We start from the raw sequence: 25,638 nt of genomic DNA, 5'->3' as shown, positions 1-25,638 counted from the left end.
GCGGGGGGGGCTCAGTCAGGGCAGCGATTCGTGGCGGAACCAGTGACACCCACGGCAGCGACCTCCCGGCCCAGCGGATCCCCATTTCTCGAGGCGGAGCGGGACGAGCCCGAGACCGATCTCTCGTTATGAGTCATGTGGCGGTGGAAAATGCCCTCAGTCTAGACCAGCAGGTGAGGGACGAGGAGCGGAAAGGCCGCTCCGTTACCCGGAGGAAGTGTGCGGCGGAGGTTCTTGGGTCAGGGAGGGCGGCAGGGATGGTCGGGAAGCTTCGCGTTGGGCTCCGCTCCTCGCTTCCCGGTGGTCCTGTCGCAGTTTTCCCCGCGGTAACCCCCACCTCCCCACCAAACGCGGCCTGTTGTGGCGCATTCGGTCGTTGCGCAGTTAACGCCGTGCGGCCGCCCCGCGCTGCGCCGGGGCCCCCCTGCGGGGGTGCGTTGTCCCCGTGGCCGGGGCGGCGTTGCGGGGGTGCGGGGCCGCCGGTGCCGCCCGGCCCGGCCCCGGTCCCGCTCGGGCCCCGTGGCCCCCGCGCCGCGCTCGGACCCGCTTTGTGTGGGAGCGCCGGGAGCGGCAGCGGCCCCCGGCGGCCGCGGCGGGGACTGCAACGGGGGGGAGGAGGATGAAGGGGCGGTCAATTGCCGCCATTGTGTGGGGCGGGGGAAGGGGGGGACACACACACGACACGGCGCTTTGTGTGACGCCCCTTCCCCGGGGAGGCGGCGCTGGCGGCCGCCTTTGTTCGAGCTCCGGTGCTGCCGGGCCCCGGTGACGCAGTTGGGCCTGGACTCGTGTTGGTCCGCAACATTTTTTTATTACTTTCTTCCTTTTCATTCTTCCATCCCCCTTCCCTGCTGTGGGTGAGATCGATTATCTAACTCTCGGGGAAGGCGGCGGGGGCAGGAAGAGCCCCATCTGCTGCAGCGGGACCGTGGCCGGGCAGCGCTCGCCCTCGGCCGCTCCCGCGAAGTAGGTCATGGAGACGGTCCTTCCCTCCCCTCTCCCTTCTCCCCCGCTCCCCCCCCGCGCCACACGTGACGGGCGCCGGCAGCCGGATTAGCTGCTCCTGCTGCGCCGGGAATCCAGCCCGCAGTGCCGCACTGAGATGGCGCCGGGGCTGCGCCACCGATGCCCGAGGCAGCGCCTGGGAAGTGTTGCCCCCGCCGTGGGGATCTACTGCGAGAAGATCCCTCTATCTCTTCTTGTTGATAGTGGAGAACCGCCTTGACCTAGTAGAAAGCCTTTGTTTTTGTTTACTGTTAAAAATAAGAACCGTTCTTAAGTCCCGCGTTGATGCTTCGATCAGCTAGAAAGATGACATTTTAAGTGGTAGCTTTAAAAAGGATGTTACGGGATCAGCCGTGGGAGAATTCTTAAGGAACTGAACGACTTGAGGCGGCAGCTCACCCAGCTGAGAGCCAGAAAGGGCAGTGCATTCGAGTCTGCTTTAGATTAATTTGTTGGAAAACGCTTCTGTGCAATACACTACATAAAATTAATTTGTATTTAAACATTCCCTGTTTTTCTGATACAAGTTTATAATCCTGCCGTACAGGCAGACAGAGTTGGTTCTTAAGCTTTATCGGTTTCCCACTGCTTTCTGAAATGAATCCATGTTGTGTTTGACTTAAAACTTCCGAGCAGCTCGCCAGCACTGCATGAGCTGAACGTCTTTTGGAAAACTTTACTATGAGACTGGAGGCTATAAACGTTTTGGAAAAACAAACCAAAAAATTGTGTTTCCTACAGATGTCTACTGACATCTCCTAATGTTTTGTGAGCAGTCGTTGCTTCAGACGTGAAAACTGTCATGTCTTAGTAGTGTTAATGCAGGTTAAAGTATCTCGAATCTTTGCAAATAAAGTGCCCAGCTGAATTGGCATTACTTGTGCTGTAGTTTATGTAGTAAAAAGAATTGTTACTGACCCAGATCCGAACGTGTTTGAGTGCATTGAAATTCAGTCTATTGAAAATGGCTCTTTGGCCAGCATGTAGTGTGAAGCAGAAGTCTGTGGTAGTGGTTTGGTCGGTGAGATACTCTGCCGGCCTTGCTGCCCATGTGGGTGTGTGTTTATTGGCGGGTATAAAAGCATTAAAGATGATACAACCTGAGTAATAGTGGGAAATCTAATTTGGTGGGATATAAAAAAAATTTGCAGTAGCTTCTGATAAGTGAAAAGGTTTTTTTGTATCTTAGCATAAGTTCATGGTAAAACATGTTGATACTTGTCTTATTTCTTCTAGTTTTCTGGTCTAGACTTGAATTCCTCAGACTCTCAGAGTGAAGGAAGCTCTACAAGCAGTAAGTACATGCAAATTCTCAAGCTTACTAACACAGTTTTAGAAATTGGGGGTTTGCAGCTATGAAAAGCAATTTTTAAAATCAAAGTTTACAGTCTGATGAGGAAATAGGAGGTTGCCGGTTAAGCTTGCTTTGAAAACACTGTGTTTTAGATAGAACCACTTAATTTTCTAATAGTACAATATGTGTTTGCATTTCTGAAGCACTTAATTAGCTTGAGAGAACTTAGTGTTCCGGTTCTGTCCCAGATTTTCAGTTGTCTCTCATCTGAGGCCACTGATTGTAGTAATGTGGTGATTTGTTTTAAAATGTCCAGGTAGATTAAGAATGTTGGCTCTCAGTTCATTGGATAGAAGCTGATAATGATACGCAAGGCTTAAGTATGTTAAGAGGGGGGAATCTTCTAGGAATTCACATTCAGCTTGTGGCTGGTATGTTCTCTTTCATGTTGCTTTATCAGACAGATGTTTCTGGATTGTAAACGAGGAATGCTATTCAGAGGCAATTAGGTGTAGCTTCTGGTTTGATCTGAGCTGAATGGATGGGGATGGGTGAATTTAAGGGGAAGGAAAAATACTAGTAGTAATACTTTGAGTGCCAGTACTTGAATGTCACTGTAAATATCTTGAGCTGCTGAAGTATCTGGCACCAGCTTAAGCCTTAATGGCTTCTAGGAAGGTGGCGTTTGTTGTAGACACTGTAACACCCATAAATGGGTGTGTGGTTCGGTCAGAGGAACACAAAACATCTGTGCCTTAAACCAGCTGCCTAAATGGGTATGCATGAACTATAGACTTAACAGAGAGCATGCCAGCTAGTGCTGTATTAAAGGATTCTTGTTTAAAATGCTGCAAGAAGCCTTAAAGGCATATTTTTTACTAAGCAGAAACTGTTGTTGACAAGATGTGCTGACACCACGGGCCTGTAACACTGCCTTTCTTTTGTCCTTTAGAAGGCCGATACATTCCTCCTCATTTGCGGAACAGGGAAGCTTCAAAACAGGGTATGTATCAGAAACACAGTGGCAACACTTTACTGGTTCTTGCATCTCTGGGAGCAGCCTGCAGAGGCTCTGTCAGTGCTCCTGACGGCAATTACACAGATTGCTTGACTGTCGTGTGTAAAGCATGGCAAATTTATCTTCTGCTTAGATATTGTTATTAGTGTGCTTTTCTAGATCCCTTGACCCACTTACATCCTAGGCTGAAGTTCAGTATCTGACTGAAGAAATACCTTCTGTGTCTGTATAACAATTAGCTGTGACTGAAGTAAGGTGAAATCTCTCAATTTGCCATGTGTTGGTCTGCATGGATTTTGTGGGTACTAATTTTTCTTCTAGTGTGACTGTGTTGTGGAACTTAGAACAATCAGTTGCTTAATATGAACAAATGGCACAGTTTCACTCTGTAAATACATATTTTACACAAAGAGATGTCCTCATTCAGCTTCCTGCAGTTTTTATGGAAGCCCCTGGGATTACTTGCAGAAGGAAGTGCAGGCTGTTGGTGAAACAAACATGAAGTACATGACCTATTTTGGTCACGTGTTTACACAGGGGTTTATACTAAGAAATGGCCCTTCCATTTTCCATTTGGATCTCTAAACAGAACATGATACAGAAGAGTTTCTCGGAATACTTAAGTAAATAATGACCTTTTTGTGTAAGGGGGCAGGTGCTGCAGCGCGTGTTGTCGTGTTTGCTGACTTGGGTGGATATGAGAGAAACATTCCCTCTAACATTGAAATATACCAGAATGCGGCAGCTAAAACACTTCATGCGGTGCTACAATGTAAAGAATTGAGGTTTTGTGGCATGGGATGACTTGAATCTCATCTATTTCTAAAGCAGTAAACTTTCAGAGATTCTTTTCAATACTGCAAGAGGATGGCTTCCGTTATGAGTGGGTGGGAGGGCAATACTTAAATGATAATGTCTCACAGTGCTTCTGGAGCTATGCCACTTTAAATCTGACTAGGTGAAGAATGCTCTATTCTAGTCTTAAGCCATTTGAAGAAAGATCGATTCTGTTTCTGTTTTGCCTTCATATGTGTCCGAGCTAGTGGGTTTTCTGGGTGTTCAGGGTGGGTTTTTTGTTTGTTTTTTTTTGTTTTGTTTGTTTGGATTTTGTTGTTAGGGTTTTTTTTTTTGTTTTTTTATGTAAAAGAAGTATGGCCTGAAGCACCAAGTGATGACCAGTGTGTTACCAGAGCTGAATGTTTTAGGAGGAGAGGGACTGGTTGGCAGCCAGTTCAGTGCTCTTGTTCCCAGTCCCACTGTACCTCAAATATGAGCAGTTTTGCAAGAAACTGACATGCCAAATCTGAGGAATGTGCAGGTTTCTCAAAAGCAGGAAACAGCTTTAAGGTGGTTGTGAACATTTGCTGTTCATAGATTTCTTCTTATGTGATGTGTAGTACCCAAGTTTTGTGGGTGAAAGATGCAGTAACCTTGAGTTCTGTCATGACCTATTATGTGTAGGACTGGCATTGTATTTTCTTGTGTGCAAGACCAGAGTTCAGATGTGCTAGTGTGGGTGTGATTACATGAGGCTTTTCTGGAGACTTAAAGTTTACCTTGCTAAAAGGTAAATAGGTCATGAGACCATAATCTGATATGTGGCTTGTTTAGTTAATAGAACTTCAGCTGCCAACTTTCCTTGGTAAACCTAATATTCAAAAGTTGCCTTTAAACCTGGCTGAGTGCTGAACTACTGGCCTCTTCCTGGTTCCCTGTGACAAGGTTCATAATTGCTGAATGCAAAAGTTCCAGTTCAGGACCCTGTTGGAAGCATCAAGAGTTTGGGCTTAAAAAGCTGAGCTTCCTGTAGGATGATACGAAGTCTGTTCTACAGTTGTTAAACTGTTCTACTTGAGTTAAAGTGATGTTTACTTCCGTTTATATAACTCAGTGATTTCTTTGGCTGCTTTGAAACTGTTTTGAATTTTGGCTGCTCTTTGGAATTTTTAGTGACAGATTTTTCAAAGCTTAGACGTGAGGAAGCAACCTTGCATGGTAGTGTTTAACCACACAATGAATTCTTGTTGCAGCCTTACAAGTGTAGTAACCTGACCGGAAAAAACATCTTCCATTTACCTGCAGATCTGTCCCCCTAATAGTAATCTTTGGCTTTATAAATGGGGAGCAGGGCAGTATAGAACTGCAGGAAATAACAGCCTGCATAAAAATAACGTCCTTAGGTTACTTAATGGCAGTTCTATTTCTCAGCTGTGGGAGCTCAGGGCTGCCTGGCCTAAAGTGTCTTGCTTCCATGAGCCCAACTTGGTAATACTATAGCTTGTTGTCATGTAAGTTTCTTCTTAAACTTCCTAGAAGCGGCTTCTGGATATTTGAACTGTAATCTGATCTATAGTAGATCAAAAAGTAAATGTTAAGAACTCACCTTAAAAGCCTTATCCACCTTAAAGGAATCTATGATTATATTTCTCCCATCTTTAAAACAAAATTATTATTGCTGCTGCATGTGGAAGGTTTTCAAATGAGTTGGCAGTGATTTGTGTTAGGAGTGTAACAAAATGTGAATTCAAATGCTGGTTGAGGGAGATGCATCGACAATTGTTATGATGTTCATAGGTGTAAGGAGTACAGAACTGCTCTGGAAGTTGATTAACTGCGAGAATTCGTATTGCTGCAGTGAGGAAGACATGCTGGATGAAATCTCTGCAGGTTTTTACTTAGAAAAAGACCAAAAGCTTGGATATTTTAAGGAATTTCCTGGTAGTCTTTGCACAGTATTGTAATAATTCTCTTCATTTTCGAGAAGTTGATCTCTGGTCTGTTACAGGTTTTCTCAGGGCATTTGCTTCTGATTTTAATTTGCCATTTGACGTCTGAAATTCTGACTATTATGCCCGTCATTTGCTTAGAATTGACTTATATGGCCTGGACCTGTGTTCTGTGCTGATCCAAATATAGAGTAGGAATGGAATGCCAGACTGAAAGGTGAATTGATGAAGCAGGATGTGTACATCTGTCTTTGGTGTAGAAGTTGCTGTGCTTCCTTAAAATTATGGTAAGATGCCAGCTTCAGAGATGAGTGCTGTAATGAGCTAGGTGAATGAGGTTACTTTGTAGGTTATTTGGAGTATAAAATTTTTACTCTTACTTTTGCTTCTCTTGGCTTGGTAGAAGATCTTAAGTGTTGTGTCAGCTCAGTTTTTTCATGGTTGACAAACTACATCTGTATCCCTGAAAATGGCTCTGTCATTACCACTGCTGTTAGATCTCTTGGCAGGATGATATATCCCAATAGTTGTGGTGTGGCCTGGAAGTTACTCATAATAAAATCTCTATTTAGCTGTCTTTCAAACAAGCCAAAATAACTTTCTGGAAGCTAGTATCTTTAAGGACTAATGTTGTTTCTTAAAGCAGTTTGAAGGTCTTGAAGTGCATTCCATGATCTTGTGTGATAAAAAACTCCATGGATGGATTATTTTTGCTGACTGTTTCAGTTATCTAGACAAAAGAGTTACAGTTACCACGGTAGTTTTTTAAAGTTCCCTTGTGACCAGTACATTTCTGGATTCTGGGTACTAGAATTTCTTAAATAAAATATCAGTGGTGAGGTGAATGGTACTCTTCAGAGAACATCCAAAAATGTAGGGTAATTCTGGTTGCAAAGCCTTTTCAGAGAGGCAGGGCCTAGAACAGCCCCTTTCTTTGGAATGAGTTTGTTCTCAAACCAACTCGTGCTTTTATTGTCTCATGAATAGGTCTGGACTGGTTTTGTACTGTGGAGCTGGCAAAGCATGCTCACAAGAGTGACATTACTTGGTTATCTGTTCTGTTATTTAATTTACTCACTGCTGGAATCCCATATCTGAGATTGAAAACGTTACACAGACTTGGGGAGGCTGGAGCTCTGAGAGAGAATTCATAATTTCTTAGTCCAGTACCAGAGCAGAGTTTAAAGCTTCACATTTCTGTTACCTCAGAGGTCCTGGTAGCAGAATGAAAGTGAGATGTTTTACTCTGGTATTGGCAAGCTGAGGTGCTTTTTATTTTTTTGTTATTTTTTAAACATATGTAAGGAGGTACCTGCTGTAGGCTGTTGAAAAACTCAGTGTGGTTAATTTGTTGTGAAGAGCTCCTGTACCTTCTTTGTGTATGGTGCTGTTACTTTTAGTCTGTGCAGATTGCATTGCATTGTGTACTTGCAGTATGATAAAACATTCTAACCTCTGTTTGGATTTCTGATACCATTTATTGATCTTGAGAGGCCTTGTTAACCTCTAAAAATTAAATGTGTAGTCAAGGATTTGTATTGGAGAGATGACATAGATGAGGCTTGGCAAGACTTAGCATCTCAGTTTCTTCTGCTTCCCACTTTCCAGGCTAGGCAATAGAAATACTTGTACTAAGGCAAGTGCATGTTTTTTTAAAAAGACAAACATGCTTGTACATGCAGGGAAAAACTTCAGTTCTGATGAGTGGTGAGAAATGCTCAGTCCCTTGTTGAGCAAGTCTTAATTTCGTGCATCTTCTATTCATGAAGGAATTCAGTCCTGTAGACCTTTCAGTGAAGACTTCCTGGACGGAAGTGTTTTTTTCCTGTAAAAGCCTGGATTGTGCGATGTATGGCTGAAATCCCTTTCTTCGCTAGGTTTCGATAGCGGCGGCTGGAGCTCCAGACGAGACAAGGATGCCTACAGCAGCTTCGGTGCACGCTCGGACCGCGACGCCAAATCCAGCTTCTTCGACCGTGGAACTGGATCCAGAGGAGGGAGGCAAGTACTTGTTTGTCTGGGTGGTGCACATGAAGTCTGCCTCAGCTCTAGCACTGCACCTGTAATCTTGATGTTAAAATTAGAGTTCCAGGTATGAACAACATGAGGTGGGAGGAGAGAGGGAGAGAACCTTGCCTTTAAAGCTAGATGATGTCGAGGATGGGCAACTTGCATGTGTTGAAAAATGTGCCCCGTAGTTTGCCACCAGCCACTCACTGCAGCTGTAGTGACTGGCTGACTTCAACATTCACCAGAAAAGTGTTAGGTGGGTGGCTACTTCCAGGAGAACCATGAAGAGCTGTTGGGAGCACACACAGTATATCACTATGGATTTTTTTTTTTTTAATTTCAATTTTTTTTCTTGTTTAAAAAGTGTAGTTAATAAAACTGGGTGAGACTCTTGCAGGTTCTCTGCCTTACTTGATCAGTCTTACACACATCATGCGTTGTATGCACAAGTGTGGTGAGAGTGACCTTTACCGACTACTTAGTAAAGCTGAACTAGTCCTGTATCCAGACTTTTCTCAAACATGATTTACCAGGCCAAAAACTAAACAGTTGAGGTAAGGACTTCTTCCACCTTCTTTCCAAGTCAGTATACAGGTGAGCTCCCTCTTTATGAAATAATTATATGACATAACGGAGGTATTTGATCACATGTGCGGTGGGGGAATAAAGGAACAAATTGCAGCACCTGGAGGGTTTTGTCTGGACATGGGAGACCTGTGGTAGAATGAGGCAGAGGAAAGGGTGGGGGGGAATGAAAAATAATGCTGCTTAGGAGGTTTAAACAGAGCTCCCTACAAAGAAATGGAAAAGACTGAGCAACTTGGCTTGCACTGGCAGATGGCTGTTTACATTTTTTATGCTTAATCAAATAAAACTGGTGATATGAAGTTCACTGTGCTAGGCTAAACTGAGCACTGAAATCATGACAAACTCGCTTGTCTGACACAGAAAAATGTGACCTAGTATGGTGGCCAGGACTAATTTCTGTTCTTAGGTCAAGAAGCAGGTGTAGATAACCTGATGATTTCGAATTGTTCCACAGTTGTGTATGTAATACACATGTAACACAGAGCATACACTGCTGCATTGTTACGGCTTTGATTCTGCATGTCAGTACCCCCTGTTGCCTGGGAAGGGTGGTCTGATTCTTGTGTTGTGTTTAGATATGAAGAGCGTGGCAGAGGAGGGGACTATGACCGGAGTGGCTTCGGCAGATTTGACCGTGGTGGGAACAGCCGCTGGTGTGACAAATCAGATGAGGACGACTGGTCAAAGCCTCTCCCCCCAAGTGAACGTCTGGAACAGTGAGTCATGGAATAGTTCTGATTCATGGGAGGGGGTCATTTGGATAATTCCAGCAAGTAAAAATATTCTCCTCTTCTGATTTTAGGGAACTCTTTTCAGGAAGCAATACTGGCATTAACTTTGAGAAGTATGATGATATTCCTGTTGAAGCAACAGGCAGCAACTGTCCTCCACATATTGAAAGTGTAAGGTTTTTGAAAAGTCTGTTTTGCTAATGTATCTTAATAGTGACTATTTTGCCTGGGTAGATTGATATCTTGATGTACAGCTAAGCTGTTTAACAGAAGAGGGTTGCATATGATGAACTAAGATGGGGAAGAAATTGTGTAACACTCCTAGCTTACCTCTTAACTGTAACTTGTCCTTAAACAGTGAACCTGTGATGAGGTGGAAGTGCTTTGAAGGTGCTGAGTTGGGAGCAACTGCTAAGGCATAGGCAGTGTTAAGCTAAGCACAGTGTGTTTGCTAAGTGCAGTCTGCACTTCAGGCTTGGCTGGCTTTTTAAGAATGGATTAGAAAGCTGGACTAAGTATGTGTGTGACTGTAAACTTTTTAGGCAAGTTCAGTATGAAGGACTGAAACAAGAACTACCTTATAAATTACTTGCTAAACTGAATGTTGTGCTACATGGTGGTTGAAAGGAAAGATTCTGATCTTACTAGTTTTAAATATCTTACAGTTCAGTGATGTTGACATGGGAGAAATTATAATGGGAAACATTGAACTCACACGCTACACCCGTCCTACTCCAGTCCAGAAACATGCAATACCTATTATTAAAGAAAAGAGAGACTTGATGGCCTGTGCTCAGACAGGTAAGTTAATAACTCTTGGCTGCTTAGTCTCAGTAGAAGTGGGGTATTTGTATTACTTCAGGGAAGAGGTAGAGCCTCCTGTGCAGAGTGTACTGAAATACTTGTGTGTTGGAAGCTAATTAGCTTTAGTCTTGACTCTGCTTTAGATCTAACTTGACTAGATTTACTTTGTTTGTCCTGAGACGTGTTCATGTCTTAAACCACATTGGCTTCAGGATTTTGGGGTGCTGAGGGTGCTCCAGTGCCACAAGTAGCAGCCATATTCCAATGGAGGTGTTACTGGGAATGTGCTGCTGATAAGGATTAGTGCTGTAGTTGATAGTAACGCTTAATAATTCTGGCTTGTATTCTACTAGGGTCTGGGAAAACCGCTGCATTTCTTCTACCAATACTGAGCCAGATATATGCAGATGGCCCTGGTGATGCCTTGAGAGCAATGAAGGCAAGTATTCAAATACCCAGCCCTGGAAAAGCAATGCCCAATGCCATAGGTTTGGGTTTTTTTCCCTCCCCACATGAGCTGATGTGTGCTACTGAACACAACAGCTGGTCTTAAATGTTGTCGTCATTTTGGGTATGATGGGCAAGTGTCTCAACTTCAAGAAGACTTCAGATGTTTCCCTTAAAAATTCCAGGCTGTGGGTTACTTCTTTTCCTACTGAAGAGTTGTGTGCATAACTGTCCAGTTTTTTCTTAATGGGTGGTTTTGTTGTTGCATAAGCCTAAAAGACACTTCCCTTGCTACAAAAAACAACTTGGTCACACATCTGTGTTTTACTAATTTCAAAATAGGAAGTAACTGGTTCTGTGGCTGCTGCTGAAGTTTGAGATTCCAGTGCTTGTTGTAGAGACCAGGATTGTGCAGCTGTGTCCATAGGAACCTGCAGCTGAACCTTGGGCACTGTAATGGGGCTGTCTTCAGAGGCAATGCTGAAATTAGCTCTCAAGCATGCTTTGTCATCTCAACTTGGTTACCTGTCTCAAATATTTCCTGTAGCAGCTTCTGTAGTATTACATATATGTAGCTTCTAATATATAGGTTCTATATATTCTATAGTTGTTTTTTTTCTTTCCATTTGCATTTTGGATGCTCATTCCAAGGTTTTTTTCTTCTTCAGGAGAATGGGAGGTATGGGCGCCGTAAGCAATATCCAATCTCACTGGTCTTGGCTCCCACTAGAGAATTGGCTGTGCAGATCTATGAGGAAGCCAGAAAGGTATATCTACCAGTTTATTATTATAACATAGCTCAAGTAGAATTTTTCTTGGTGCTAACTTACATTGTTTTACAGTTTGCATACCGCTCCAGAGTTCGCCCCTGTGTTGTGTATGGTGGTGCAGACATTGGCCAGCAGATCCGTGACTTAGAACGTGGATGTCACTTGCTTGTAGCAACTCCAGGACGACTGGTTGATATGATGGAGAGGGGAAAGATTGGACTGGATTTCTGCAAGTAAGTAAAGTGTTGCTTGCCCATGTACAAATGACTTAAAGCGGGATACAGATAAGTACCTCAGATTGTAGCTTTTGGACTGTCTGAACATGCAGTTGAAAACTTGAAATCCAGTGCAGACACCAGAGCACAGCTTAGAGAAAAATGTTCTGAAGATGGTTTTTTACTGCTGTTAGGTACCTAGTCCTTGATGAAGCTGACAGAATGCTTGATATGGGGTTTGAACCTCAAATTCGCCGAATTGTTGAACAAGATACTATGCCGCCAAAAGGGGTTCGTCACACCATGATGTTCAGTGCTACTTTCCCCAAGGAAATCCAGGTATTTAACAATGAGTTTAAATACTTGAAAAGCTCATAAGGCCAAAGAAGTTCCATCTTTGGAAGGAGGGAAAAAGTATTACTTGATTGTGATTTATTTTTCTCTCCTCTTTTAGATGCTTGCTCGTGACTTCCTTGATGAATACATCTTTCTGGCTGTTGGCAGAGTAGGTTCTACATCTGAGAACATCACACAGAAAGTAGTATGGGTGGAAGAGCCAGACAAACGATCGTTCCTGCTTGACCTGCTAAATGCCACAGGTAAAGAACAGCTGCAAATAAGCAAATGAGGCAAAATTCAGAATAGGCAAATCTAATGACTCAAGCAATAAGAATTTCTATTGATTAGGTGAATGAAAGGGCATTTTGACATGCAGTGAAGTATTGCACTGGCTAAATGCCAGTTATCAAGTTGATGTAAACATCTCTGTTAATAAAAGATGAGGAGGGAGGTCCCCAGTGATATGGAATAAATGGGCAGAGAATTGAAGCTGCCTATTACCAGGTCATGGAGCAGCCTGTATTTGTTTGTGCAGCTTTTCTTCTGCTAACCTGGGCTTTAATTTTTATTAGGCAAAGATTCCTTGACTTTGGTGTTTGTGGAAACTAAAAAGGGGGCAGATGCTCTTGAGGACTTCCTGTACCATGAAGGCTATGCCTGTACGAGTATCCACGGAGATCGCTCCCAGAGGGACAGAGAGGAAGCGCTGCATCAGTTCCGCTCTGGCAAGAGCCCCATTCTTGTTGCCACAGCAGTAAGTGAAATCTGTAAAACTCGAGCATGTGAACCTATTTCTTGGCCTGTGGAGTCTTATTAAGATTTGATTGAATCGTTTAACCACTAGGTAGCAGCAAGAGGACTGGATATCTCAAATGTAAAGCATGTCATAAACTTCGATTTGCCAAGTGACATTGAGGAGTACGTACATCGTATTGGTCGTACAGGCCGTGTAGGGAACCTTGGTAAGTATAACCCAGGGTTTTCACAGACAGCACTTCATATATGAAGTTGACAGGTGCAGTTGTATTGGCTGAGTAATACATTTCAAATAAATACTTGAGGGAAGCCTGTGAGCTGCCCTCTGTGACTGAAAGCTGGTCTCTGCTGTCCAGCTGCTCTGGAAAGTTTACCAGCTCCATTGGGTGACGTTCTTAGTGCTGTCAAAAGGCTCTCTTACTGCATGTAAGCCTGATACCTTCTGTGTCTGTCAGTAAACATGATCTTGTGACTAGCTGTGGTGGAGTAATGGTCTCAAACAGCTTTCTCTTTAAGTAATTCTAGTGTTCTCGGGCTTGGCTGTAAGGAGCTGGAATGTGGAATGGGGTTAAGTGTTGCAGTGTACTTGGATTGTGTGTAGCTAAAACTGAGTATCTCCTTCAGGTCTTGCCACTTCATTCTTCAATGAGAGGAACATAAATATTACAAAGGACTTGCTTGATCTCCTTGTGGAGGCTAAGCAAGAAGTACCTTCTTGGCTGGAGAACATGGCCTATGAGCAGCATCACAAAGGAGGAGGCAGCCGTGGGCGATCTAAGAGGTAAGAGGCCCAGCTTTGGCTAGAGGTATATGTTCAGTCCACTGAGAGCCAGTTCTGTGACTTGTTCTGTCTGAAAATACAGTTAGAGGATGATAAGTGCAGTATAAGCTGAGCTTGGTGTGTGCAAAGATGGCAGTGTCTGTCTGGTTTTGTTTATCTATTCATAAGACAGTAAACACATAAGGTCTCTTTTCTTCTTAATCAAGCAGCTAGATAAAGCTGAGATAGAATGATGTTATAAAAAAACATTTTAGAACTGGAAAAGCAGCTATAAAACACGGAAATCCCTGCACCAGTGATGTACTTGAAACAGCTGTTTTGATGTTTAGGAGAAGGTAATGCACTGCCTCCTGACAGAGAAAACCATGCAGGTCTGAGGCCACTTGTAAAACAGTTTTGCTGTGGAAACCTAAAACACTGTAATGCAAACCTTTGTTTACTGGCTTACGGGGTAGGATGAGAGAACACTTCCTCCTAATGTAGTTAACATGGTCCAGCCACATTGGGTTTGGTGTGAGTCTTTTGTTTTCCTATCAGTGTGCTTGTACATCATGAGAGGTAGTCATAAAAATGCATCTCTTAAACACTAAGATAGGGTTGGAAATCTTGTGGAGGCAGAGATTTCACTTCCAGGTAGCCTTAGGATATATATGAAGCGTGCTCACCTCAGCACTGACTGTGTTGGCCTGCTGTGGTTGGTACCCAGAGTGAGTACGTGAATCTCAGGGTATGCAGTGTTTAAAATGCCACCGGTTTGACTCCAGTGTTTGTCTCTTGCACTCTGCAGCAGTCGGTTCAGCGGAGGCTTCGGAGCCAGGGACTACCGGACGAGCAGCGGCTTCGGCAGCAGCAGCTCCAGCAGCAGCCGGTCAACCAGCAGCCGCAGCGGCGGGAGCGGCAGCAGAGGCTTTGGAGGTGAGGGGCTGGGCAGGGTACACTAAGATGCTTGCTGGGGTGAAACTGGGTGTAATGTTTGATTAAGAGATCATCTCTGGTGCTTGTCACGCAGTCTCAGAATCCTGCTTGGATCTAGGCCAGTGCAGGTTACCTGACGGATGGTTTGGCGCTACCTGCCTTTCCAGTATTAGTTTAATGTTGTGCATTTGAGAGTACTGCTGGGTGGGGTTCTTTAATAGACAAGATGCCTGGATTGCTTTCTTGTTGTAAAGGTGCAAATCTTTAGAGTTAATTAAGCGTCACTTTCTCTTGCCTTTCATAGGTGGTGGTTATGGAGGCTTCTACAACAGTGATGGATATGGAGGAAACTATAACTCCCAGGGGGTGGACTGGTGGGGCAACTGATCTGCTTGCAGCAGATATCCCACCAAACAAGCTAATATGGAAACCACATGTAACTTAGCCAGACTATACCTTGTGTAGCTTCAAGAACTCGCAGTACATTACCAGCTGTGATTCTCCACTGAAATTTTTTTTAAGGGAGCTCAAGGTCACAAGATGGAAATAAAGGAACAAGTAGCCCTATCTCGAAGGTGGTTTTGAAGACTCTTATTGCTGTAGTCAGGATTAACTCCCCTCCCACCCATCCCCACCCAGAAACTGCATTTATAATTTTGTGACTGAGGATCATTTGTTTGTTAATGTACTGTGCCTTTAACTTTAGACAACTTTTATTTTGATGTCCTGTTGGCTCAGTAATGCTCAAGATATCAATTGTTTTGACAAAATAAAAATTACTGAACTTGGGCTAAAATCAAACCTTGGCACACAGGTGTGATACAACTTAAACAGGAATCACTGATTCATCCATAATATTACAAAGAAAAACTTATGCGGTAGCCTGCATTAGGGCTTTTGGTATCTGCAGATTTGAAAAATAAAACATCTTGAAGCATATCAATGCAATTAGTTTCTAATGTGGCAAAACTGTACTAAGTTAAAGTTCTGATTTGCTCACTCTATCCTGGATAGGTACTTAGAACCTGATAGCCTTTAATAAGCCATTCCAGTCATGATGAGATGATGTATGGATACATGCATACATTAAAAGCACTGTTTTTGAAGTTAATGCAAGTAAATACAGCAATTCCTTTTTCAATATTTAGGCAGATCATTAATGTGAGCTAGCCAAATGTGGGCAGAACATTACAGGGAACGTTTAAAGGTCTGATAACTTGAAATAGTTTTTAGGAGAATTCATCTATTTAGACTTTTTAAAAATGCCTGCCATATGAAATTGAAATGGTAGAATGGCTGACCATGGCAGTGATTGGTCCTCCTTAAGGGCCTGACTGAATTTTTGGTCTAATAACGCATGCTAGTGTTGATGTTTTTTGGTCAAGAGGGTATGAACAGGAAGAATTATGCAGCAGGCTTTATTTTAATGCAGATTCACATTACTCTGTTCAAGCTGCGTGGAGATGTTAAACTGGCTTACTGTAGACTTTGTAAAATGGCTCCAGAAGAGTAACAAACAAACCTGAGATCACAGAGGTTGGAAATGTACATAAACTGCACAAGGTTTCAATTCTGCTATTAAAGTGCAGTTTTAGTCAGTTTTAGTTGCATAGGTTTCCATTGTATTTATAGTCTGTTATGCTAAATCTGGCCAAAGATAAGTATTGTCCACCAGAAAAATGCCTCTGCCACTTGGAATTTCTGTGCTAACTTCGCGGCCAGAGCATTTAACAACTAATCTACAGTGGCATAGGAAAATGGCAAAAATCTCCTAAAGTGCAATAGATTTTTTCAAGTGTATTGTGCCTTGTTCTAAAACTTTTATTAAGTAGGTGCACTTGACAGTATTGAGGTCATTTGTTATGGTGCTATTTCAAGTCTAGGTTTAGGCCCTTGTACATTTTGCCCATAACTTTTTACAAAATACTTCTTTTATTGCACATTCAGAGAATTTTATATATGTCTTGTGTGCGTGTCCTTAACTTCCAATCTTATTTTGTCTCTTGGAGATTGAACGCAGCTTGTTTAAGGAGAAGGAAATAGATTCTAAAACTTATTTGGGACCATGGGAATGATAGCTGGGAAGAAAACTATTTGCACACGACAGATTTCTAGATACTTTTTGCTGCTAGTTTTGTGTAATATTTATTGAACATTTTTGACAAATATTTATTTTTGTAAGCCTAAAAGTGATTCTTTGAAAGTTTAAAGAAACTTGACCAAAAGACAGTACAAAAACACTGGCACTTGAATGTTGAATGTCACCGTATGCGTGAAATTATATATTTCGGGGTAGTGTGAGCTTTTAATGTTTAAGTCATATTAAACTCTTAAGTCAAATTAAGCAGACCCGGCATTGGCAGTATAGCCATAACTTTCTGATAGTAAAACAAAAATTGGCAACTTAAAATTAAACATGCCAAGGTTTTGATACACTTGTCTTAAGATATTTATGAAACACTTCTAAACACTGATGTGAAGTGTCCAGATTCTCAGATGTTTGTTGCGTGAGTTTTGTTTAGTTGTGTGTTTTTTTTTTTTTCAGTGAATGTCTGGCACATTGCAATCCTCAAACATGTGGTTATCTTTGTTGTATTGGCATAATCAGTGACTTGTGCATTTTAGCAAGTTTTATCAGCCAGCAATATTTTCAGTTCAGATACAAGGATTCAAACCAATATGCAAGAATGGATTTAAACTTGCTGAATGTGAAAATTGAACTTCAAGTCACTGTAGGTTTAGAATTGCTTATTGTATTAGTTTAGATGCTAGCACTGCATGTGCTGTGCATATTCTTGATTTTATTAAAATAAAAAAGTTGAACTGCACAGTCTATTCATTTGTGAAGCGTCACTCCTGGTTTATGAGCTCTGTAGCCCCAGCAGTCTCATTCACGTGCAGCTCTGGAAGCAGGTGACTCTAGTGTGGCACACGTCAGTGTGGTGACAGATGGCAGCCAGGCTCAGGGCTGTAGCTGAAAGAAGCTAAAATGGCCTGTGCCCCACAGTGCAGGGTTACTGTGTAAGGATCAGGTGCCAGCAGAGCAGAGCTGGGACAGACGAGGGGAGGAAACCACCTCGCTTTGTCCATTAGGGGAACTGAGTTTGGCTGTAACAACCTAATTAAACCTTGTCAAGTTAGGCTTGGTTCCTCAGCCCCTGACTGCTTGGACTTCACCTCACAGTTGTTCCTCTGAAGTTCACAGGAGTGCCTTGTAGAGAGCTTTAAGTTTTGATGTCGTATCTGTTTATTGTTCCTAGGTATTGAAAAGCCAAAATGAGGTGAAATACTGAAATATCCAAGGGAATAGAGTGGAAAGAACAGATTCAGGTGTGTCACATCTCTGAAGAGGGAGAAATTTGCTTCATTTGAGAGAAAGGGATTTAGAAAGAGCCTGGGTTTCAAATTTGGTGCTGAAATGACTAGAAACTTGTGATTTCCTGGTAAGGAAGAGGGTGGGGGAAAAAAAACGTAATGCCTGTATCCTCTGATCCATAAAAGTGTGGTGCAGGTGAATGGCAGGGGGTAAAGACTGGTAAAGGTGTGATGTGCCCCTGCAATCCTGGATCCATATAGGAAATGACATCTACACCACCAATCCAGTGCTGTGTCTGGGCCTTGGAGGATAATGGAAAGGATGGAGATTACTCTGATTCCCAGGATAGCATGCTGGAGCACCTGCCCTGAGCACACCGACTGTGGACCACACTAAATTTACCTGCTTTAGACTTGCATTAATTATCAACCTCATCATGCAGGGCTTTGTGTTGTCATGCGATGTCCCTGAATGTGCAACATGCACTTAAATATCTTCCAAAGGCAGTGTTCCCTCCCCTGTGTGTATCTAGAAATACTAGAATCACAGTTAGGAGATGGATACACCAAGGGAAATGTGTGCTGTGGAGGTGGCCTGTGGGATCTGCAACTCCAGCTTTGAGTGTAAAGGTTTGCGCTTGGTGCTTTAGGTTTGTCTGTGGCAGAGGAGTCATTTGGCAGCCAAATCCACAGGAGCACAGGGCTGTGAGCAGCACTCTGCACTGGGGCTTGCAAAGGTGGTGGAAGGGCTAATGTAAGGCAGTAGTGGGCACAAAGGAGGACATCTGGTCCTCAGGAAGTTTGTTCTACAGATTGGAGAAAAACAAGTATCTCAAGATGGAATTTAGGCTGGGGAAATGGCAGAGATGAGTCTTGATAGACCAAAGCTACTGGGGTAAGAGGAGCACAGGGCGTGTTCCCACAGAGATGGAAGTTTATATTTCAGTAGTACTTGGCATAGTGGGCAGCAACATTTTTCCCACAGTAAATGAAAAAGGACTTGGGAAGAGGTGGGCAAGACATCCTAAGTTGTAAAGAAAAAGACTGAGAAGTTAAATGGTAAAAATGATTATGAGTTTGTGAAGTTTTGTTGCATGAGGCCTTCAAAATGTGCAGTAAATTCAGTCTTTGGGCAATAAATGTGCTTATGCCAACAGTGGCAGAGGTTATGGCAGGAAGGTTGTAGTAAATTCTGCTCTTGTTTTGCCAGTGAGGTCACTGTGACCTGTGCAGATAAGGAGAGGTCTTGAAACTGTTTGACTCTGGTGACAGGGCTGGGAGGGACTTGGATTGATGTCCTAGTGTGGAGTTCATAGAAGTGGAGAGAGCAATGGAGTTACCAGAGAGACTTGGTTAATGTTTGTGTGGTGTGAAGATTGAGTACAGGAAAGGCAGATTGTACAAGCAGGATGCTGCTGGTGGCCAGCCAAAAGTTGCTGTATAAACTCGTTAAAGCTGTGTGTCTGTAGCCTTCCAAGTTTGTGAATCCTCATTCGGTGCAGTGTTCACTGTTGCTCATACTGATCAATGTGTTCATGAAAGCAGCCCGCAGTCAGTAATGACAGGCCACATTGGATTACAAATCCCAGGTGTTAGTGCTCATTCTTAGGTGGAGGGGGGAGCAAGGGATGGGTCTGGAGTTTCACTCCTGCTGTGCTGGGAGCTCTGCCAACTTCAGTGAACCTGGCTGGAGCTGTTGCACCAGCGCTCAAACCAACCTCACAGGTTGTAAGTGGGTCGTTCTCGAGGGGCAGATTGCCAAGGCTGTTGAGGTGAGTTTCATGCTGAATTTTCTGTCTTGGTTACCACTTTGTGTCAGAAAACAGCAGTACAGATCCTGTCTGGTTCTGTCAGCCCCTTGGCTGGTTGCTTCACGGAATCAGTGGCTTTGTGCATAACATTGCTCATGGGCAGCAGTTGTGTAAGTCGTCTCAGGAAGTGGGAAGTGGTTTGTGTAATTATCCTGTGCTCACAGAAAGATGACACTTAACAAGCTGAAGTCACCTGCTGGTGGTTAATGAGGCAGGCCTGGAGCAGAGCCAAGACTAGCAAAAGTTTAAGTGGTTGGAGGGCCTCTGCTGATGTACTATGAGACTTCCTCTACTATTGTCCTTAGCTCTTTCCTGGCCTTATTTAGGGAAAGGTCTGGAAAGGCTGTCAGTGCTATGGATCTACAGGTCTGGCCTGTCCATTTGGAATAAGCAAATTCTGCTGTATATTTAATGATTAAGGGCACTGCATCTCCTCAGAGAGTTTTTGTAAACAATTGAAATTCTGCTGTAAACTGCATCCTAGCAAGGGTAGAGTTTGTTCTTTGTCCTGCCACTTCAGGAGAAATTCACAATCAACTGATTTGTTAGCAAAAAATACCGCTGCTGAAGGAATTGCATGATTCAAATGAAGATTGTGTGTGTGCAGAGCGCAGATTACACTATGCTGGGCCTGATTAATGATGTCTGCAGGTTTCAGTACAGCAACAGCATCAAATTATGTATTTGGTGTGATGAAAGCTTAGCTCCCACTGGACTTTCATGCCAACTAGAGTTTGTCATCGAGGGTCACAGGGTTACAGGCTTTGCAGAGAAGGCTAAAGTACAGTCTGGAGCAAGTGTTGGCGTTACATGCTAAGATACTCAGTGCAGCAAATGAAACTATTGCTTCAAGGAGGGACGTGTTTACCAGGGTTTTTTACAGTGGCTAAAGAGTTTGTCTAATCTCCTTCAGCTGATGACTCACTGGGAAAGGAGTAGTGATAAATTTGAAAAGGAAGCAGAAAAAAAGGTTTGGCAAAGGCACAAAGCATCTGCTCTCAGCTGTGCTGCTGCTCTGGGTTACCTGGGGTCAGTCACATCACCCTGCTGCAGCTGTTCACTTTGTCTCTTGTTCATCCTGTCAGTGTAAAGGCATCAACTTTTTCAATCAACAAGTGCAGCACCAATATCCAGTCTCATCTCACCTGGGTCTTCTAGGTTCTACTTGAAACCAGTAATTTGCAGGTAGATTCAGCTTTAAAAATGACAGTCCCAGAGCATGGGACACCCTGGCGTATTCCTTGATTATTCTACTCTAACGAGAAAAATGAGATTAAATGAGATTTCTGATAGCATTTCTTAAATATTTACCCTCGTTCTTTCTAACCCAACTTCCATTGTTTTGTTTTGGTTTGGTTTTTTTGGTACATACTTGTTTCTTCTTGCAGTAAAAAACAAACATTGCTTCTGATGGCACTTGAGATCTCAGAGGCTCGTGTGATTAAAAGCATTTCTTGTGCAGCAAGGGAAGCAATCGCTCAGGGTTATTTACAAAGAAGGAACAGCCAGAAATTAAGTGGTCTGGGAATCTTAATGGAAGCTGTTTGTTAAATACCACTTGTGTGCTGAGCTTAGTCAGAGATTAGATGCAGGTTGAGGGAAGTGTTCTCTGAAGAAATATAAAAGCATTTGAGAGCTGAGAACTGGCTTATGGAATCAGAGTACCACATTGCTGATCTTTTCCAGCTCTCTCCATTTATGCATGAAGATGTGCCACCCCATGACAAGATGTATGCCCAGGACTCTCTGGGTGAAGACTGTACTTAATTTCATTATATGAGTTGTGTGAGTCTACAAACGTAGTGGGATCATGTACTTGAAAGCTTGCCTGACTTTTCTGACTGTATCAGCTGGTCCGAGGAAGGATGCATCCTCTTCTCACAGCTCCTTAAACAGCTGAGGAATCTGGTAATTAGGCTACTGATAAATCACAGTGTGCTTATGAAAATTCCTACAGGGACTCAAGTACTTGCCTATTTTATGTGGATAAATTAAAATGATGGGCTCATTGCAACCACTGGTGCTTCTACAGGACTTCTCAGGAGTAAATCTCAGCAATTTTTAAGAAGGAGGTCAGCCTTGCCAGGAAATGGGGAGACAGAGCAGCCAAGCAAGAGGCCAGTGGCTGAGTTAAGAGTGGAAGCCAGCTCTCCTCTGAGTGAGTGACCCTGTGTTGCTCTGGCAGCACAAACATCAGCTTCCTCTCACGATGACCTGGGGATGTGGGAGCAACCCAGGCTCCTGGTCTTAGCATGGGAACTTCCACTCAGCCTGCAGCCACTGCCCTTGCCCTGGGACTCGTTACCCTTCAGTAATAACTCCCTTGGAATCAGAGTTCCCCATGCAGGATGAGCCTCGGGGTGCTCACCAGGGTTTTAGGAGGTTTTCTGCTACTGCTCTTTGGTCTTTGGTTTAGCACCAGAGTGATTTACTGTTGCTTCACTTGCTATAAAACTCTGAGGTCTTAACTCTGAGGAAGGTAGCCCTTCCTTTATTCCCAAACTCTGTCCACCATCTGCAACCTCTGCTTGGTTTGGGTAATTTCAGAGATCCGCCTGCCTTCTCAAAAGTCAGAAATTTTCCATACTGTTGTTTCCCTCGATGTTCCTGTTCCCACAGGCCTGTTTCTAGAGGAATAGTTTGCTGCTCAGGCAGCATCTGATAAGTAGTAGCTGCAGGAATATGGCTGTGCAAAGCTTTTCTCAGCAGAATTGTTACTGTAGGTTATTTAAGCATAGCTCTGCTGGGTCATTGAATTCTTCCAGCCCAGAGCAGTAGCTGGCAGAACTGTCAATGGATATGGCTGTCAAATTTGCATGTGCTCCTCAAAAACTGCTTTATGAACTACTTGGTATTTGGATTCTCATCAGTTTAGGAGAAGATACAGCGTTTCACTTTTTTTATACTATTATTTTACCAATAGCATAAATATAACAAGACTGCAGTGACTGATAAACCTCCAAAATGAGGAAGGGGCTGTTTTTTATTTATATTTTACATTTAATTTTGTTTACTAGAGCATGCTGGATTATTAAAATTAGACATGGATGAAATGTTTTTCCTTTTCCATGGAATCTTTCAACTTCAAATTTTTTCCTCCTTGCCAATACAGATCAAAATAGCATGTCTTTGATGTAACATAAAGTCTGGGTTGTTTGATAGCTCTAGGCTTTGTTCTACTTCTTCCTTTATTAAAAATTGCAGTAAAATGGTTTTAGTTTCTGAATCCAATTCTCAAAACATACCCTTTTAAAGAACTGACATTTTGACAAATCTGAACCAGTTTTCACAATGGCCCCACCTTATGTTTTTTGAAGTATCAGCATTTTCTAACAGCCACAGAACAGTTTTGTTGAACAGCTTCTGTCCTGCTCTGTGGTCACTTCATATCAGTGTGTGACACTATTTTCTTTATTATATTTAATATGAATTTTAATTTAATATTTTATTTAATAATAATAAAAATAAGAGAAACCTTTATTTTCTTTGTTTTCTGACTTAACAGCTGTAGTGCCTGTCACCACTTCAGCCTTGGGTCCTGTAGGTTCAGGGCTCCTGTGTGGGTTACACCTGACAAGAAAAACCTTATTTTAGCTCCAGTGAGTAGCAGGGACCCTGTTTTGCCTTACTATTCACGGTGCTGTTTTGTATTTTCATTTTACAAAGTTAGCACCAATTTACAAAAGTACAGCCTCAGCAGCCTATGTGTTCAGTGTGTGGGTTGTGGAATATATCTGATTTATAGCCTCACCCTGGTGTCAGAAATGCAGGGAACCTGTCTATTGGATTTTCAAGAGCAAAAGTGGTCCTTTAAGCTCTGGGTTAATTTGTCTCCTTCTGTGCACTGTGCAAGGCTGATTCTGCTGAGGCCAACACTAGTGTTATCTCAATCAATGCTCTTTCAAAGCACTTTTCCAAGCTCAGAAGAGACAGTTGAGGCAGTATTTCCAAAGCATCCTGGCTGTTGCTGTGCCTTCACCACTGTTTCCTTGAAAGGAGCTCCCTGCAGATGCTGAGTGGGAAGAAATCTTGGCAGCACAACTCTGCTGACACCCTGTCCCACAGCACAGCATGGACACAATGGGATGAGAATTTGCCCAAAGGCTGGGCAAAAGGGGAACTTTCCTTAGGGGAACGGGCAGGAGAGGCATTCAGCAGCCAGGGAAAGGTATCAGTGTCAAACTCTGAGGTTTTTTTTTGGTTTTCATACAACAAAAGCTTTCCCTTTCCCTCCGTGCTGCTGAGTGATGCTGTCTGCACACTAAGCAACAACAGCAGTTATGTGAACAGCCCCTCTCATCTTAGTATGCAATAAAGAGCACTGCTAATGTCACCTGTGGGCACTGGGCTTTGTCTATGAATGGCCTGGCTTTCTCCCCAAAAAAAGAAAGGTCACAGAATCTTTGTGTCCAGGAGGCTGAGGCCTACTCACCTGGCTTGTGGCAGAATTACGAAGGCCAGGGAATAAAATTGCTATGCTGCCCCTCAACATCCTGCAACATCCATTCAGAACCAAGTACTTTCTGGAAACCATGCTGGATTACTTGTTATCAGGAGGAGGTTTGTGATCAAGTGAGGAAATTGTATTTGGATAGTAAATAAAAGTTTCAGAATTCTTGATTTCTGTCCCATTCCTTTTCAGTAGGTTCCACTTTGGATTTCAGAGTACCACTTTCTCAGTTTAGTGCTCTTTGTGTCCTCCTTTCTCTTCTGTCTTTCTATACCTGCTCTGTTTCTTTCCTAGTGTCCATGTGTACCCATGGCAGCTCCCAGCCAAAAACCATCCTCTGATTTTTTCCCCAGTCCTAAAGCAGTGCTAAATCAGCCCTTGATGAAGTTATGAAGGCTGGTCGTGAGATGTCATTGTAAGATCTTGCTCTGCTTGGGTTTCAGTCCTTTCAGAGCTTTGCTTTAGAGGGCAGGAACATATTTTCCATGCTGGAAGCTGGAATTCCAGACCACTGCAGTGTGTGCCATGGATCACAGAGGGCAATTCTGCAGTGCCTCACAAGGGAGCTGTGCAGGTGCAGATGAGAAGTGGGACCATGAGAACCTCGTGAGGTTCAACAAGGCCAAGTGCCAGGTTCTGCACCTGGATCGGGGCAAACTCCGGGTGCTGGATTCATCCTTGTTCTTGCTGTACCTTCACCATAATATTCTTGAAAGGAAAGCTTCCTGCTGATGTTGAGTGGGAAGAAATTTCAGCAGCTCTCACCACTGCTGATGGGGAGTTCCTGGTGGGCAGCTGGGGATGATCCTTCCTCTGCTGTGTCAAGGGGCTTGTCTCAAGGAGGGGACTTTCTCAAGCCTTGAAGGCAGCAGCTGCTCAGTCATGGGGTTGGTTCTGGCTGCTCTCAGTGAGGTTTGCAATGGGTCTGACACCTGCTGGTGAGAGGCAGCTCAGCCTTGCTCAGAAATTGCAGCGTAGGCTTTGCCCTCCGACGTCAAAAGCAGTCTGGGAATGAGATCAAAGCTTTGGATCTTCCTGCTTATAGTCACGGGACAGATCCCAGTCTGTGTCCTGATCTGTGTGCCATGGGGGCTGCCTGGAAGCAGCAGAGACGCTCGTGGGGGAGGGAGGAGGGACGGCAGCTGTGTGTGCTGGCGCTGGTGCAGGCTGGCTGCTGACGCTTGCAGGCTGGCAGGAGGATGTGCTTGATCAGCTTTGTGGGTAGAGAAAATGTCCTGGATCAGTTCGTGCTGGCAGGAGACGAAGTGAGAAAAATACTGAGGCCGAAGTGGTGGATGTGAGTCTTTCCCTGTCTTTCCATTCAGAGCATTCTACAGGCTCCCCTGCTCACAAGGCACATACATATTTTTCTTTTGAACATCACTGAATTGATCCTCTCAGTACAGAAACCATCTATTTCCTTCTCATAGTGAGGGTTATTTAGCCATTTAACCTGTGAGTGGCTGGTGTTGCCCTTTATTCCCATTATCCCCTTTGAAGTTCAAATTTGTGTTTCCTTGTACTGGGAAGTGAGGAAGACCTTGTGGTTATTGGGTGACACCTCCCACCCAACCTGAATTATCCTGTGGTGCTGCCCTCAGAATTAATCTGGAGTGGGTTGTACTTCTTCTTTTCTCCCAGCAGAAAGTTCCCTCTATGGTTC

At 43.5% G+C, this 25,638-nt stretch overlaps 1 protein-coding gene and 1 long non-coding RNA gene across 3 annotated transcripts; one reads left to right on the top strand and one right to left on the bottom strand.

Moving 5' to 3' along the window:
• DDX3X (DEAD-box helicase 3 X-linked) lies at positions 1-17,227 on the top strand. Of its 2 annotated transcripts, XM_058859520.1 has the most exons (17): positions 1-173; positions 2,242-2,299; positions 3,252-3,302; positions 7,921-8,044; positions 9,217-9,357; positions 9,444-9,543; positions 10,038-10,173; positions 10,530-10,615; positions 11,292-11,390; positions 11,466-11,626; positions 11,803-11,947; positions 12,063-12,207; positions 12,520-12,701; positions 12,792-12,909; positions 13,328-13,484; positions 14,272-14,399; positions 14,704-17,227. In XM_058859520.1, exons 1-17 carry the CDS (start codon positions 129-131, stop codon positions 14,784-14,786), a joined length of 1,959 nt encoding a protein of 652 aa, XP_058715503.1. In that variant the 5' UTR covers positions 1-128; the 3' UTR covers positions 14,787-17,227. The 2 variants fall into 2 exon arrangements, with proteins under 2 accessions (XP_058715503.1, XP_058715510.1); XM_058859527.1 differs by lacking the exons at positions 2,242-2,299; positions 3,252-3,302 and having other exon boundaries at positions 16-173; positions 7,921-9,357.
• Positions 16,873-24,968, bottom strand: LOC131589833 (uncharacterized). Its single transcript, XR_009279847.1, has 2 exons — positions 23,958-24,968; positions 16,873-23,095 (listed from the first exon to the last, which is right to left on the bottom strand). It is a non-coding gene; the product is annotated as an uncharacterized LOC131589833 (long non-coding RNA).
• Between the last annotated feature and the right edge of the window lie 670 nt (positions 24,969-25,638).

The sequence above is a fragment of the Poecile atricapillus genome, chromosome 1 (assembly GCF_030490865.1).
Source record: "Poecile atricapillus isolate bPoeAtr1 chromosome 1, bPoeAtr1.hap1, whole genome shotgun sequence".
Lineage (NCBI taxonomy): Eukaryota > Metazoa > Chordata > Aves > Passeriformes > Paridae > Poecile > Poecile atricapillus.
Note: the sequence above shows the minus strand (reverse complement) of the source record. Positions and strands in the feature narration are given on the sequence as shown.